At 42.8% G+C, this 13,490-nt stretch overlaps 1 protein-coding gene across 33 annotated transcripts in view; it reads left to right on the top strand.

Annotated features, from left to right (window-relative positions):
• The window catches only part of LOC130707527 (EF-hand calcium-binding domain-containing protein 11-like), a 215,081-nt gene that overhangs the window by 33,963 nt on the left and 167,628 nt on the right, over window positions 1-13,490 (top strand). For 2 of the 33 annotated variants that reach the window (XM_057542560.1, XM_057542538.1), the window contains one exon: window positions 5,914-6,036. The exons of 28 other annotated variants lie outside the window; for them this stretch is intronic. In XM_057542560.1, the coding sequence (XP_057398543.1) occupies window positions 5,914-6,004 (91 nt within the window). In that variant the 3' untranslated portion in view covers window positions 6,005-6,036. Of the gene's footprint in view, window positions 1-89; window positions 168-4,434; window positions 4,469-5,913; window positions 6,037-13,490 lie in introns of those variants that run through there. 3 more of the 33 variants (XM_057542564.1, XM_057542552.1, XM_057542546.1) reach the window with 2 other exon arrangements.

Here is a 13,490-nt window from a genome sequence, read left to right as displayed (position 1 = left end):
GCTTGATGCTGCTGCCTGCTGAGTAACGGAACGAAGATTTGCTTGTGCTCTTAATCACTGTAATATTCCCTTCTCACTTCTTCTAACAGCATGGATGTCCTGAGAGTAGGAACCAGGCATGCTTTTGCATCCCCACAATGCCTGCCATAAACCTGACTAAGGCATGTTCGCTCTGCCTGGAAGTGTTCTTGGTAAACCAGTTGCACAATTATATAGCTTTTCCCTGTTCATGTGAATTGGTTTGGTTTGGATTGTTACATTTGAGATTTCATTTGATTATCTGCACATAAATGAAAGGAACTATTTACAAAAATGTACAAAAGGAAACTGATGCAGCATTTTATTACATGAAACGGTAGCAGGCATTCCAGATCACAGATTGCTTTGATAGGAACCCTTGTGTTTTGCGTGTTGCCTTTGGAATTATATCACAATAGCGAAAGATTTTGCCAAATCAACTGGAAAAGCAAAAACTGTTTAAAATTGACCAATGAGGTTTCATCACTTTAGCTGGGGTGGGAGTGCTAAGCTGAATTTATGATTGTCTTCTTTACAAGGCAGGATTATACTTTGATTCACTTGTAAGACCCTTTTGATCAGTTGTTGAGAGTTTAGCATCATCTTTTACCATTTCCAGCTTGTCAGTATCGTCTGCTCATCTTCCCTCCTTGGTTGCAACCTGCTGCTGGAGAAGATCAGGGCCAAGTAGGAATTCAGTGCACTACAGGCTTCGAGTGGCATCTCTTTCTTCCTGCGCTTTCCCTCACCCTGCCTGTCCCTGTTCCTAAGCTGACCCCAGGAGAGGCGGAACAGGCACTAATACTGTTAACCGTAACTTTCCCGCCCCTCCCTCCTGCCTGTCGCTCACCTTTCCCTTCCCTCCCCCCAAAAGGACCAAGAATGGTACAATCTCAGGACTGGTTCCTAGTGGCTAAACATGGCTGCTGGACCCTCACGTGACCCCATCTTTCTTCTTCCTCCCCTGCTGTATCCCCCACATCTCCCCCCTCTGTTCTCTTCAGCTGCAACTAAGCCCCAAGATGCTGACACCACTTTCCCCTCCTTACCTTCACTTCTAACCCAGGCCTTGGGCTGAGCCTCCATCCAGGGCCCCCGCCATGGTTCTGACCTGCCCGCGGTCCTGTACTGCAGGCTCTTGAGTGTGCGCTAGTCCTCGGAGCTGCTCCTCGCCAATCTGAGACCTGGAGCGAGCTTTCCCTTTGTCTTCTTTCTGTGATGCATCTACCTTCTCCTCCAAACACACCACACTCAATACTCTCCCTCTCCGTCTCCCAGCAAGTGTTATGTCTGAGAGATCTCAGAGCTCTGTGTCCACCTTCCTGGATCCTTTTGCTTTGATCCCAGCTGCCTGCCTTGATTCTCCCGGCTGCCTATCCCGGGATGGAACCAAGTTCTCAGGTCAGGCAGACACTGCTGTGCCTACTTGACCAAAGTGTTTAGACCACCCACATCCATCTTCTGTACACAGTTCCCCAGCCCTGGTCCTGTGTCATTCCAGAGTGCTTTCCTTTTCGTGCTGAAATCGTCCAGGAGAATTTAGCTCATCTGTTTTCAGTTCCCTTTTTCAGGGATGGCAAATCGTTGGCATGTGTGCTACCACCGTCACCTCCGTATACCCGTGGCCTACACTCTTCTGATGAGACTCAGAATTCTTCTTGGTATAACACAAGCCAGTTCACTAGCATGTCACACACCATGGGATTGACTTGCTCTCCATCACATTTGTACCAAACCTTTCCTACTGCTATGCATTGCAGGTGACCTTGCCTTCTGTTTCACGGACAGGGTCATGGCCTCTGCCTGGGTTTCCTCTTCACCTCCAGAGTTCTGTTTTCCTTCAACTCTGTTTCTAGTTTTTTTCTTTTTTTCTTTTTTCTAGTTCCTCCCCTTTGTTCTTGTCTCATCCCCTTCCCTTCTTCTAAGACCTTTCTCCATCAGTCACTCCCTCTCCTGTTTATAACTAACATCCCTGCCTGCAGATATACTTCAGTCTCCGCAGCCTAGAAAGCTACTCCTCGTACCTAAGTTCCTCTAGGCTGCCCTCCTGTCCTTTTTCTAAGTTTTTATTCTTGCCAGCTACTCAAGACACTCAGCACTCTGCCTGGGACCCTGTCCTTGACGCTTGCTCCTCCCCAGCTTTTGTGACACCGTGCCAACCCAGTACCAATGACGGCAGTTCCCATTCATTAAACACCTGCTAGTATTACCTTGCTGAATTGATGCAGTGATCTACACATCAGCTATTATGCATACCTATTCTACAGGTAAAGCTGAGCACCTTTATTGCTAACCTCAAGCCAAACTGGACTTAGACTTCTCAATCATTTTATCTTTTGGTTAAAGAAGAAAAGTCGTAGGAAATTAACAAGTAATCAACATTTTAATTTGATGGCAGTCACTTTGCTGGTACTTGTTAATGCACAGATGTTTTTGTTACACCTCAAAATTGTATTTTTTGATTTAAGAATACTGCTGTCTAATAATAATAGTAGACAAAATTTACAGTTAAAATGTCTAAACACACTTAGCTTTAAGTATCATTCAAGAGTCATGTTAAAGAACATGGATAGAAACAACAATAAAAGTTAAAAATGCTTTTCTTAACCCAAGTCTTCTTATTGTTAAGGTTCCTGGTAATCCATTCATGATTTCAAATGGAAATCTTCTCTGCCTTGGAGATGGCATATCAAGGCTCTCATCCAAGGAGAGGAGGGGGCAGTAGAAGAGGCTTATTCTTGTTTCCCTTTTTGCAGAAATTTAACTGTCTTTGCTGGAGAGAGAATATTCAATGGATATATGAGTGAAAGAATGAATGAGTAAATAAATGAGCAAAGGAATAGAATGAAGTTCAAAGTTCATATGTTGAAATTGTGTGTTAAATTGGGTAGGGCAGCTGCTGGTCCTTAATTTTATCTAGGTTGTTGCAAATTATCTTCTTTACTGGACTTTGATTTGCAGATTTAGAGTCAGAGGCTTTAACAAATATGAACTTGACTACCCATTTGTGTAGAGATTTAAACTGCTATCATCGTGAAATTATTACAGCAGTTTTAAACTCTTAGCAGAAAGCTTTTAACAGAACTCTGCTATCAGAGTCAAATTTAATAAATTGGATGGAACCTTCTTTCTCTTTCCCTCTTGTACATTGTCTAGTAGAGAGGTTTCTGCTGGTGACCAAATTTGTTACAGTGCGGTGCCATCTATTCTGCCTGCTACAGACGCGTCATGGCAACAAGTGGCTGGATGCACTTTTCAGAGACAACTTGTATCCACAAATTGGTTGTTCGGGGGAAAAAAATTGGACTTAGTTCTTCAGGAATACTTATTTTCACAAATTAATTCATTGTACAGAAATCAGATTTGAACCCCAAGTGTTCAGTTGTGCTCTCTGTACACCATCCATTGCTAGAGGTGGTTCAATTAAACAGGAGGGAAAGAGAAATGGCAGTAAATATTCATGTGTCACATGGCAGCATTCATCTCTAAGTCAGGAATCTTGATAGAAAAAGCTCAAATTTTTAAAAATGTGAAATTACCTCCTCAGTCTTTTTTATTTCCAATTAAATTAATGTCTTATATAGACACTGTAGACTCACATAGTATTCAATACCATGTAGTTTGCTATCTCTCTCTTAGTTTCTAATTTTCACTGTAGTTCTTAGTCTTTGCTTTTTGAGTATGAGTTTACGGTAGAATAAATCAGATTAGCTTTAGTGGGAGATTTAGTTTTCTTTAATGACTTACTAAGCAAAATGTACCTTCTTCTTAAGTGAAAAAGCCAAAGTGGATTATTTTTTATTTGACTAACAAGGAAAGGCATTTCTAATTTTATTTAGTGACTGAAATAAATTACTTTAACATAAATTAAATGTGAAATATATGTATGATCCTCTTTTAATGAACAAAGCAGATTGAGAGCCAAGCAGATTTGTAGTTGATCTCTTTAACCAGTTGGTGGTGCTCAAAACTCTGATAAGAAACTAATTGGAAGGCAAAGAGGTTAACCTGGAGGCTTTCTTAATAAATGTTACTTTATTAATTTTTGAAAAATCAGTGCCAAAAATGTGTGCCCAAATTACTGCATCTTCTAAGCTTAGGAACCAAACCAAGTGTCTCTGATGGACAGCAGAATACATTTCTAATAAACTTCTGTAAAGATGTCATTGGCTCCCATAGGGTTCACATATCGGAAATTGCATGTTTGTATAACGCTTGGCTCCATCCTGGAAATAGCCGTTAACCTGCTGACTGGGGAGTGGAAGTGCGGGCCATAACGTGGGCTAGCACGGTAGATTTAAGAAATATTGTTTTATATTATTACTACTTTTTTTTTTCTTTTTTTTTTTTTTTTTTTTTTTTACTATTAATGGGCTTTTTAGGGGCTAGGTGTGTTTGTGTAACTTTGTTTTTTAGTGCCCAAGAAGTCCAGTAGAGTAACAGTCTGTTGCTTGAATGTGTCCTGAGATGCAGTCAGAAGAGCACAGAGGCCTTGGAGTCAGGAGCTCAAAGGTCTGAATCTATCGGTCACATCTAACCAAAGTTGTTACTTGTGCTATTCTTGCTTGCGGGATCTTAATTCCCGACCAGGGATTGAGCCCGTGTTCCAGAGGTGAAAGCACCGAGTCCTAACCACTGGACCACCAGGGACTTCCCCTACTTGTGCTATTCTTAAAAATATATACCTTACACAATTATACTTTTAAATTCTGTACTGGCTAAAGCACCTAATTAATAGTGTTTTAGAGTTTTATCATCACACTGAAGCTTTCTTCTAATTTGTTTCAATCTTCCAAACATAGAATATGCTGTGGAAAACTTAATGAAACTATCCATCTTAAAAAGTAAAAAAAAAAAAAAAAAAAAAGCAAAAAACCCAACAAAACGAACAAACAAACAAAAAAACCCATTTTAAACAAATAATCCTAGAACTGATTTTTTTTTTTAATTTATTTATTTTATTTATTTATTTTTGGCTGCATTGGGTCTTTGCTGCTGCGCGCGGGCTTTCTCTAGTTGCGGCGAGTGGGGGCTACTCTTTATTGCAGTGCACGGGCTTCTCATTTCAGTGGCTTCTCTTGTTGCGGAGCACGGGCTCTAGGCGCGTGGACTTCACTAGTTGTGGCACACGGGCTCAGTAGTTGTGGCACACGGGCTCAGTTGCTCCGTGGCATGTGGGATCTTCCCAGACCAGGGCTTGAACCCGTGTGCCCTGCATTGGCAGGTGGATTCTTAACCACTGCGCCACCAGGGAAGCCCCCTAGAACTGATTTTTATAACATAAAGAATATTTAAATTTAAATAATCTTCCTGTTACCTAGATAAGGGCTGCCTATCAATTCAGGAAGGCAGGTTTTGAATATCCCTACATTTTTCATAACTATCACATATCAATTCTCTATAGCTCAGTTTTCCCACCTTGTAAAGCGAGGATCATAACGTCTTTTCCCCAGAGGTGGTGTAAGCTTTAGACGAGGTTCCGGGTGCTTGTTGGGTGTTGTTCTCCCTCCCGTGAGACAGGGACTGTGCCTCCGTTACTTCCGAGCCCCCACGGTATCCTGGACTCAGCCAGGGCCTTAGCACAGGAGGTCCTCTCTGTGTCTGATGACGCCTGGTGCTCCACTAATGAAGAGCTGTTTCTAGTTTGTAAAGTTTCACAAGGGTTTTGTAGACTCACAGACTCACAAAACAGACACTCATCTAGTTATACCTAGTTTTCAGATATTTGCCTGTCTATCCCGGGGATATTTATGTGTTGGTCTGAATCTGCCTAAACATGTAAGACTGGGGAAGGGGATATAAGATTTCTGACAGGTGTAGCAAAGGTGTTACTAAGAGTTTGTTCATCCATCCATTTATTTGTTCCACAAAATTTACTGAGCATGACTCTTCCAGAGATGAGGTCCAGGAAAGCTTCACCATGTCTCTGAGAGCTGCAGACTTCAAGGAGCAGGACGCAGGACTTCCCTGGTGGTCCGGTGGTTAAGAATCCGCCTGCCAATGCAGGAGACACGGGTTCGAGCCCTGGTCCAGGAAGATCCCACATGCCGTGGAGCAACTAAGCCCGTGCGCCACAACTACTGAGCCTGCACTCTAGAGCCTGCGAGCCACAACTACTGAGCCCGCACACCACAACTGCTAAAGCCTGCGCGCCTAGAGCCCGTGCTCCGCAACAAGAGAAGCCACCGTAATGAGAAGCCCGCACACCACAACGAAGAGTAGCCCCCGCTCGCCGCAACTAGAGAAAGCCCGCGAGCAGCAACGAAGACCCAACACAGCCTAAACTAAATAAATAAATAATAAAAAATAAATTAATTATAAGAAGCGGGACACTTCCCGTTTGGTAGGAATTGATAGGCAGCCCTTATCTAGGTAGCAGGAAGATTATTTAGATTTAAATATTGTTTATATTCTATCATAAAAATCAGTTCTAGGATCATCTGTAACAATTTTTTTTTTTTGGCATTTAAAACTCTGATGGTTTCATTAAGTTTTCCAGAGCATATACTGTGTTTGAAAAATTGAAACAAATCAGAAGAAAGCTTCAATGCAATGGTAATCATAAAACACTATGACTTAGGCCCTTTAGCCAGTATAGAATTTAAAAGTATAACTGTGTAAGGTATATATATATATATTTTTAGGAATAGCACAACTAATATCTTTGGTTAGATCTGATTGATTCAGACCTTTGAGTTTTCAAGATACAGAATCATGGAAGCAGATGGCGGCAGAGACTTTAAAAATCACATCCACCGTCTCTCATAACATAGCTAAGAAAATGGAAGCTACCTGAACTTCATGGCTTACCCAAGGTTACACAGACCAGGGTCAAGACTTGGGCCTTCTGACTCCCAATTCAATGCCAAAGCGTTAATTTTCCATCCTGACTTCTACAAGATGAGCCATTTTGGGTGTGAATAAAAACAAGTATATGCTTGTTCAGCCTCAGTAAACTTTCATACGAAACATGGTGTATCATTTCTGCCCAGTTTATCAGAATGAAACCTTGCAGTTTCATTCAGGAGGCAGTTAACTAAGGTGCCCCTACATACGTTTCAGAGCAGAGCAGCGGGAGGGAGCCCACGCCAGGTACGCAACATGCAGTTCTCAGCCAGAGCAGATGAGTGCCAGGACCATACCTGACAGAGGCAGGCAGGGTTTCCATTCGCCGTCTGCCTTGCCTGCGTCTGGTTTCCTGCGAGACGAATGGCATTCTATGCCTCAGGTGTATTAGTAATTTCTGAGTTTGTTCCCCACTCAAGATGACCTCATTGTTCTGTGCTGCTTTTCCATAATTATACAGTAACAGGAAAATAAACTGGTTCTGCATACAGCCCACAGCAGAAATCTTGTGCTCTTTATGTAAGTTTGATTTATAGACGTGTACCGCAGAGCGGAGTGACTATGAAACATTCATCTTCCCATTGCTAGTTGCCATGGAAATCGAGTACACAGAGCAGTGTCATTCCAGTCCTGGTGATGCCTGCAGTAGTTTATTCCTTTGTTGTTCTCGTTTCTTAAGCAACTGCCCAGTATTCTTTCATCATGACAATTAATCATGCACACACGTTTTTGTCTTTCATCTCAAATAGAAAGTACTAAAAATGTATGATAAAATTTGGGAGAATTTAAATATTCTGTGGGTTTAAATATGCATTTGTGATTTTTCCCCCTCAGTCCCATTGGAAAAATAGGTCATATTTTTAAAAAAGCACATATTAATGTACAGAGATCTCAATAAAGACAGCAATACAGAAATTTGAGGAGAAAGCATTACTACGCTAAGGAAATCTTAAGGAACTTCAGATTCGCAGGTCTCCCAGTGTTTGGCGCTAAGTCTGCATTTTGGGTAATGCCAACCCCAAAAAAGCCACTGAGCTAGATGTTATCAACTCTTCTTTTGGTTTGTTTTGTTAGCTTCTTGTAGGGGTTTGAGCAACCTACATACTTATTGGAGAGTGGTAGATATTAGAGTAGGGACCCTTTTTTCTTTAAAGGCTAATAAAGTTCAAGAATTTTTTTTACAGATTAAGTAAAGGGAATTCTAGTTAGTCTTCCTCATTTTTTTTTTTTTAAAGAAACCATTTTACCCAGTTTAACCTAGCAGAGTTCTTAGTACACAGCATGCCCACCATTAATAAGTGCTTGTTGATTATCCACCTTCTTTTATTGGGTTTTATTTTTTATTGATTAAGAGAGCTTGTCCGGGAATAACTCTGCGTGGATCTAAATCCCTGCTCCCTTGCTTGTTGGCTGTGAGACCTCTGAGAAGTATCAATATCTTAACTTGCCTTGGTTTCCTTATCTGTAGAGTGAACAGCTGTAAAATTAAGAAAATCAGGGCTGATTGGGGGCTTCACAGGGATAATCCATGCCAAGGGTCTAGTTCTGTTGCCTGCCATGGGATAAATGCTTAGGCAGGGGGGGCTGTTCTGGTGGTGGTGGTGGTTATCCCTGCGAGGATTACAGTACTGCTCGTAGGACTCGGGCTATTCCAGGGAGGATGCCACACCCAGCCCGGGGCTCTGTCCCCAGCATCCAAGTTCACAGATAATTGCCAATGCTTCGTTGGACTTGGGCCGCAGGGACTGGGTCCATCTCAGCACTTTGGATACTAGCATGGTAGCCTAGAGGCATTTACAGTGGTCTTTTGATCTGCAAATGGAGAAGAGAAGGCCGCTGCCCGTGGGCTTGTTTCTCATAACCGGCTGTGTGTGGGGTACGTGGGAGGGCATGGAGAGAGAGTGAGCTGCCTGTTCATGGCTTGCCGGGGGAAGGTTCCAGCGTTTGTCTACCGAGCCTGCCTCTCCACCCCACACTCCCCGTGTCATTCAGCAATGGCTGCAGCCTCCCTCCCGCCTTCCTGGAACTGAAGTTTTCCAAACTGGTAGCAGAAGCATTCTTTGTTGAAATTCACTCTCCTTGGCAGTCCTCCAGGGCACACGGCAATGCCTATTTATATGATTCAGCTTTTGTTTGGTTAGCCTTGTATTTTGTCCGTTTTGCTTTGTGCAGTTCTTTCTCCCCACCCCTCAAATTTTTCATCTTTAAATCCCTTGGACTTCATTTCTATTTATTTTACTAGCTGGCTTCATAATGTTGCTAAAAGTTGTTTGCGTTAAGCTATCACAAAATGAATAGCCTTAGATTAATTTGTCTTTCCCCCGCCCCCCCCAGCCTGATCCATAGCATGTGAACTAGGTGCACTTTTCTTAATGATTAAAACAAAATGGTCTTTATGGTTTCCCCTTTGCCACATTCAAATATTACACCACAGCGTTCCCGGTTCTCTTTATTTACCTCTTTGTTTTTCCCTGGCTGCTTATTAGCAGGCTCATGCCAGTTCCAAAGAGATAGCAGTTTAACTTTTCTGAATATTGTGTTTTCCCCTTCACTGTCATTCTTCCTGCTTCTCCCCACATGATAAAAACTCTGGAGTCAGACTCTCATGTCTTCTATGAGAAGCTCTCAACACCCAAGGTGACCTGGGCACTCAAGGGACCCCTGTATTTCTGTGACTGCATTGGACACACTGTGTATAGCTCTCAAATCAGTGACTGCAATTTAGACCCTCCCTACATATTTGATAACGTTTCCAAATCCTCCCTGGGCCCCTGCTTGGCTTCATGGTTCTCACCTCACACTTAGTGAGCACCGTGCACTCTTGTCTTCTCTTTGCACCCTGATCTCTAGAGGAGGTGCCTCTGTCCTGTGCTCTTTCTTTGTTTTGGAAACAAATATTTGTTGGCATCTACTGCATTGCAGGCACTGGGAATATATAAAAGTAAACAAGACAGGCACCGCCCTGCCTTCTAGGAGCTTATTGTCTAGTTGGGGAGATAGGTGGTCAGAATCCAAGGTGGTTAATCCTGAAAGATGACTACAGAGCACTGTGGGAATATGCAGGAAGGCTGCTGACTGCAGGCTGGGGAAGGGGCACGGAGGCTGACTTCAGAGGGAGTGGTGGCTGATGGGAGACCTGGAGGGTGGAAATAGCCAGGCAGAGGGAGAGAGAACGTGTTCTAGGCAGAGTGTATCCGCAGAGGGCAGCAGGGGAGCCTGGCCCTTTGAATAACTAAGGGTTGTTAACTGTAGCTAGTCTGCTGTTGAATATGCTCATTTTTGTTTGCCTGGGTGGCTGGGGCCAGAAGGGTAAATGCAGAGTGATGAGACTGGAAAGGTACGCAGGGCCTGGGTCATGAATGGCCTTGTAAGTCGCTGAGAAGTTTGAACTTGATCCTAAGGACAAGACAACAGGAAGCCATTGAAATGTTTTAAGTAGGGAAGCAACAGGATCGGATTTGTGGTTTACCTGGTGTCTCCTATCACAGTGTGAGGAATAACCTCTATCTGGGTTGATCCCAGCGACCCCCCCGGCGCAAACTCACCTTCTTAACCCCACAATGTGAGTCCAGCTCAGCACATCCAGCTTCTTACATTTTCCTGATTAACACAAAGGCTTGTCCCAGACTCTCCTTCCCTTTTTCTAGCTTCCTGTCTTGACGATCAGGACTTCACCTTCTCCCAGCTCCTGGCTGATCCTTGCTCTGAAATGACTGTGTCATCTGGAATGTCTGCTGGAGTCCCCATACTACCATTGCCCAGAGAGTCCATTGCTTTGCCTACCAGTGTGGATTCCCCCAGGATTTGGGGATCTAGCCTGAGTTCATTGGGTTCCTTTGACCCCTGAAATTCATTGCAGCTCGTACGATTGGCACTTCCTGCCCGGCCCTTAGCAGACCAGACCTGACCTGCCCCTGAAGAATTCTTCTAGCCCTTTTTCCCACCAGCAGTTGAATATTCCAGATATTCCACACTGATCCCCTTCCCACCCCCATATAGGACAATAAATGTGGGGAGATGGATTGAAATAAGATGAGTTGAACTAGCCAGTAAACTTTGGGAAAGTTATTTAATGTCTCTGTGCCTCAGTTTCCTTACCTGTAAATAACAGATATTAAGAGAACCAACACCATAGAGTTGTTTGAAGGATCAAATGAGTGGATGCATGAAAAACACTCTGCTTGTCCCATAGTAGGCACTCACTGTTTATTATTGATTTTATGAAAGTGTCTAGACTGTCAGAGAGAAAGAAGCAGGAGAACATAAAAGGATTTTGACTTCAGGGATAATTTACCCCAGGCAAATGAGATTAATCTTGAAAGGGCCACGCCTCTTCACAATGGGTAATCGACAGATGACAGTAATAATACTACACCCTTCCCAGTCCGGGTAGTGACCAACCTGGCTTCCTTTCAAACCTGAGGTTTTATTGTCCGTTGATTTTGTTCCAGAAATTCTCTGAATTTTCATGAAATTAAATTAGCTTTGCATTTCATAAATTATGCTTTATTCCAAAAGACAGTCACGATGTTTGCCTCAGCTTTGCATCTGTAGTTTGGGCCTCCTAGGACCTGCCTTTCCTCCTTAATAATAGTGATAATAACAGCTACCAGTTGATAAGGCAGGAGAAGACAACTCTCCCTATATACTGGTTTATTCCACAAATACTTGCTGAATGCCATGTGCCAGACACTGAGAAGGGTACTTTCAGGGCTACAGGAACAAATCAGACAGGGACAGTCTTTCACAGAGTGACTGTAAGTAGAAAATGGTACCTACTGTAGAAGAACAGAGAGGCGAGAGGATTTAATTCCAGCCAGGGTAATCGAGGAACTTAGCAACTGAGTTAGGATTTGAAGAATCCTTGGAAGGAAAGCATCCAGGAGAGAGAAGAGCATGGACGAAGAGTGGGTGGAAGAGAGTAGGAGATGGAACAGGAAAGGTAAGTAGACCTGAGGGTGTGATGACACACAGAGTGCTTACTGGACACCAAGCCCCATTCTAAATGCTTTGCTTGTCTTAACTGTGACCCTCACAGCAACCCCGCGAGGTGGCTACTCTTATTACCCCTATTTTACAGATGAGGAAACGGAGACACAGAGCGGCCAAGTAACTTGGCTAAGATCACAGTAACTGATAGAATTTGGTTTTGACTCAGACATTCTGACTCCAGATTGGAAACAGAAATAGGCATACACATCATGCGAGGGAGAATCTTCGCCTTTCTTTCCCTTTTACATCTCTCCCCATGTGCTTTTGAATCTCTTTATCAGTCAGATCTACTACAATTTATAATTTTGAAGGAATTTTAGTTAAGGGCCTTTTCCAGTTCAATTTCAGTAGAGTAAAGATCTGGACAGCATATAAATTTTTGCAGTCAAAAATAGAGCTATATAATCTATGGCTATAAGCCTTTTCATGGACCTAAGGCTGTGGATATATGAAAACACTTAAGCTAAATTGTACACCCTTTTTATAAAATTCCCTGATTTCTGACAATTTGGTCATAAAATCTTTTGATAAAAATATCAAAAACCTCATGGGATTTCCCTGGAGGCGCAGTGGTTAAGAATCCGCCTGCCAGTGCAGGGGACACGGGTTCGAGCCCTGGGCCGGGAAGATCCCACATGCTGCGGAGCAACTAAGCCCATGCGCCACAACTACTGAGCCTGTGCTCTAGAGCCCGTGAGTCACAACTACTGAGCCCGCGTGCCACAACTACTGAAGCCCGTGCGCCTAGAGCCCATGCTCCGCAACAAGACAAGCCACCACAATGAGAAGCCTGCGCACCGCAGTGAAGAGTAGCCCCTGCTCGCCGCAACTAGAGAAAGCCTGCACACAGCAACAAAGACCCAACGAAGCCAAAAATAAACAAATAACTAAATTTATTTTTAAAAAAAATCAAAAACCTCATACTGCAATACTATAAAATGTGGGTGCATTAATGGCAACAACAACAAAAAAATCTGTATTTTAGGCTGTCATGACCTGTTTAAACATCATAATGAGAAACATTTATGGCTTAAATAATTGAAGTCCCTGTTTCTCAGGATCCGTATACTCATCTCACCCTTTTGTTAGATCTTCAAACTAATCACAAAACTGACTGGCTTGAGCTTCTCCGTAACTCTTTTCTTCTCCATCGTGGGGTGGTGGGATGTGCCCAGGGCTGTTGGTTAGTTGTTCAGGCTCGGATCTCATGTTATGGGGAGTTGACTTAGGCAAGTCTGTTAACCTCCCTGGACCTCAGTTTCTTCTCCTAAAGGACTTCTAGCTTTAAATACCTTGATTCTCTGTTTCCATACCTTTTGTTTACTTACTCTTGAAAGAAAATTATGATTAATAGCACAGTGAACTAATCGCCAGAAATGAAGCAAAGGGCAAGCAAATAATTTGCTCATCAGTTTCACTGATCATCAATTTCATCATGAGTTTCATCAATCACCATCATCAGTTTCACTCAGCATTATTTAACAAATATTTATTAAGCACCTACCATGTACATGATAAATATTTGTGTTTCACTGCCCAGCATTACTGATAATTACAATGTTAAATTCTCAGATTTACTTGGAATTTACCTTCTCTCAGTTTCCCCATTGCTAATATACCCTTCATGGCTACAT

This window comes from Balaenoptera acutorostrata, chromosome 3 (assembly GCF_949987535.1).
Source record: "Balaenoptera acutorostrata chromosome 3, mBalAcu1.1, whole genome shotgun sequence".
In the NCBI taxonomy this organism is placed as follows: Eukaryota; Metazoa; Chordata; class Mammalia; order Artiodactyla; family Balaenopteridae; genus Balaenoptera; species Balaenoptera acutorostrata.
Note: the sequence above shows the minus strand (reverse complement) of the source record. Positions and strands in the feature narration are given on the sequence as shown.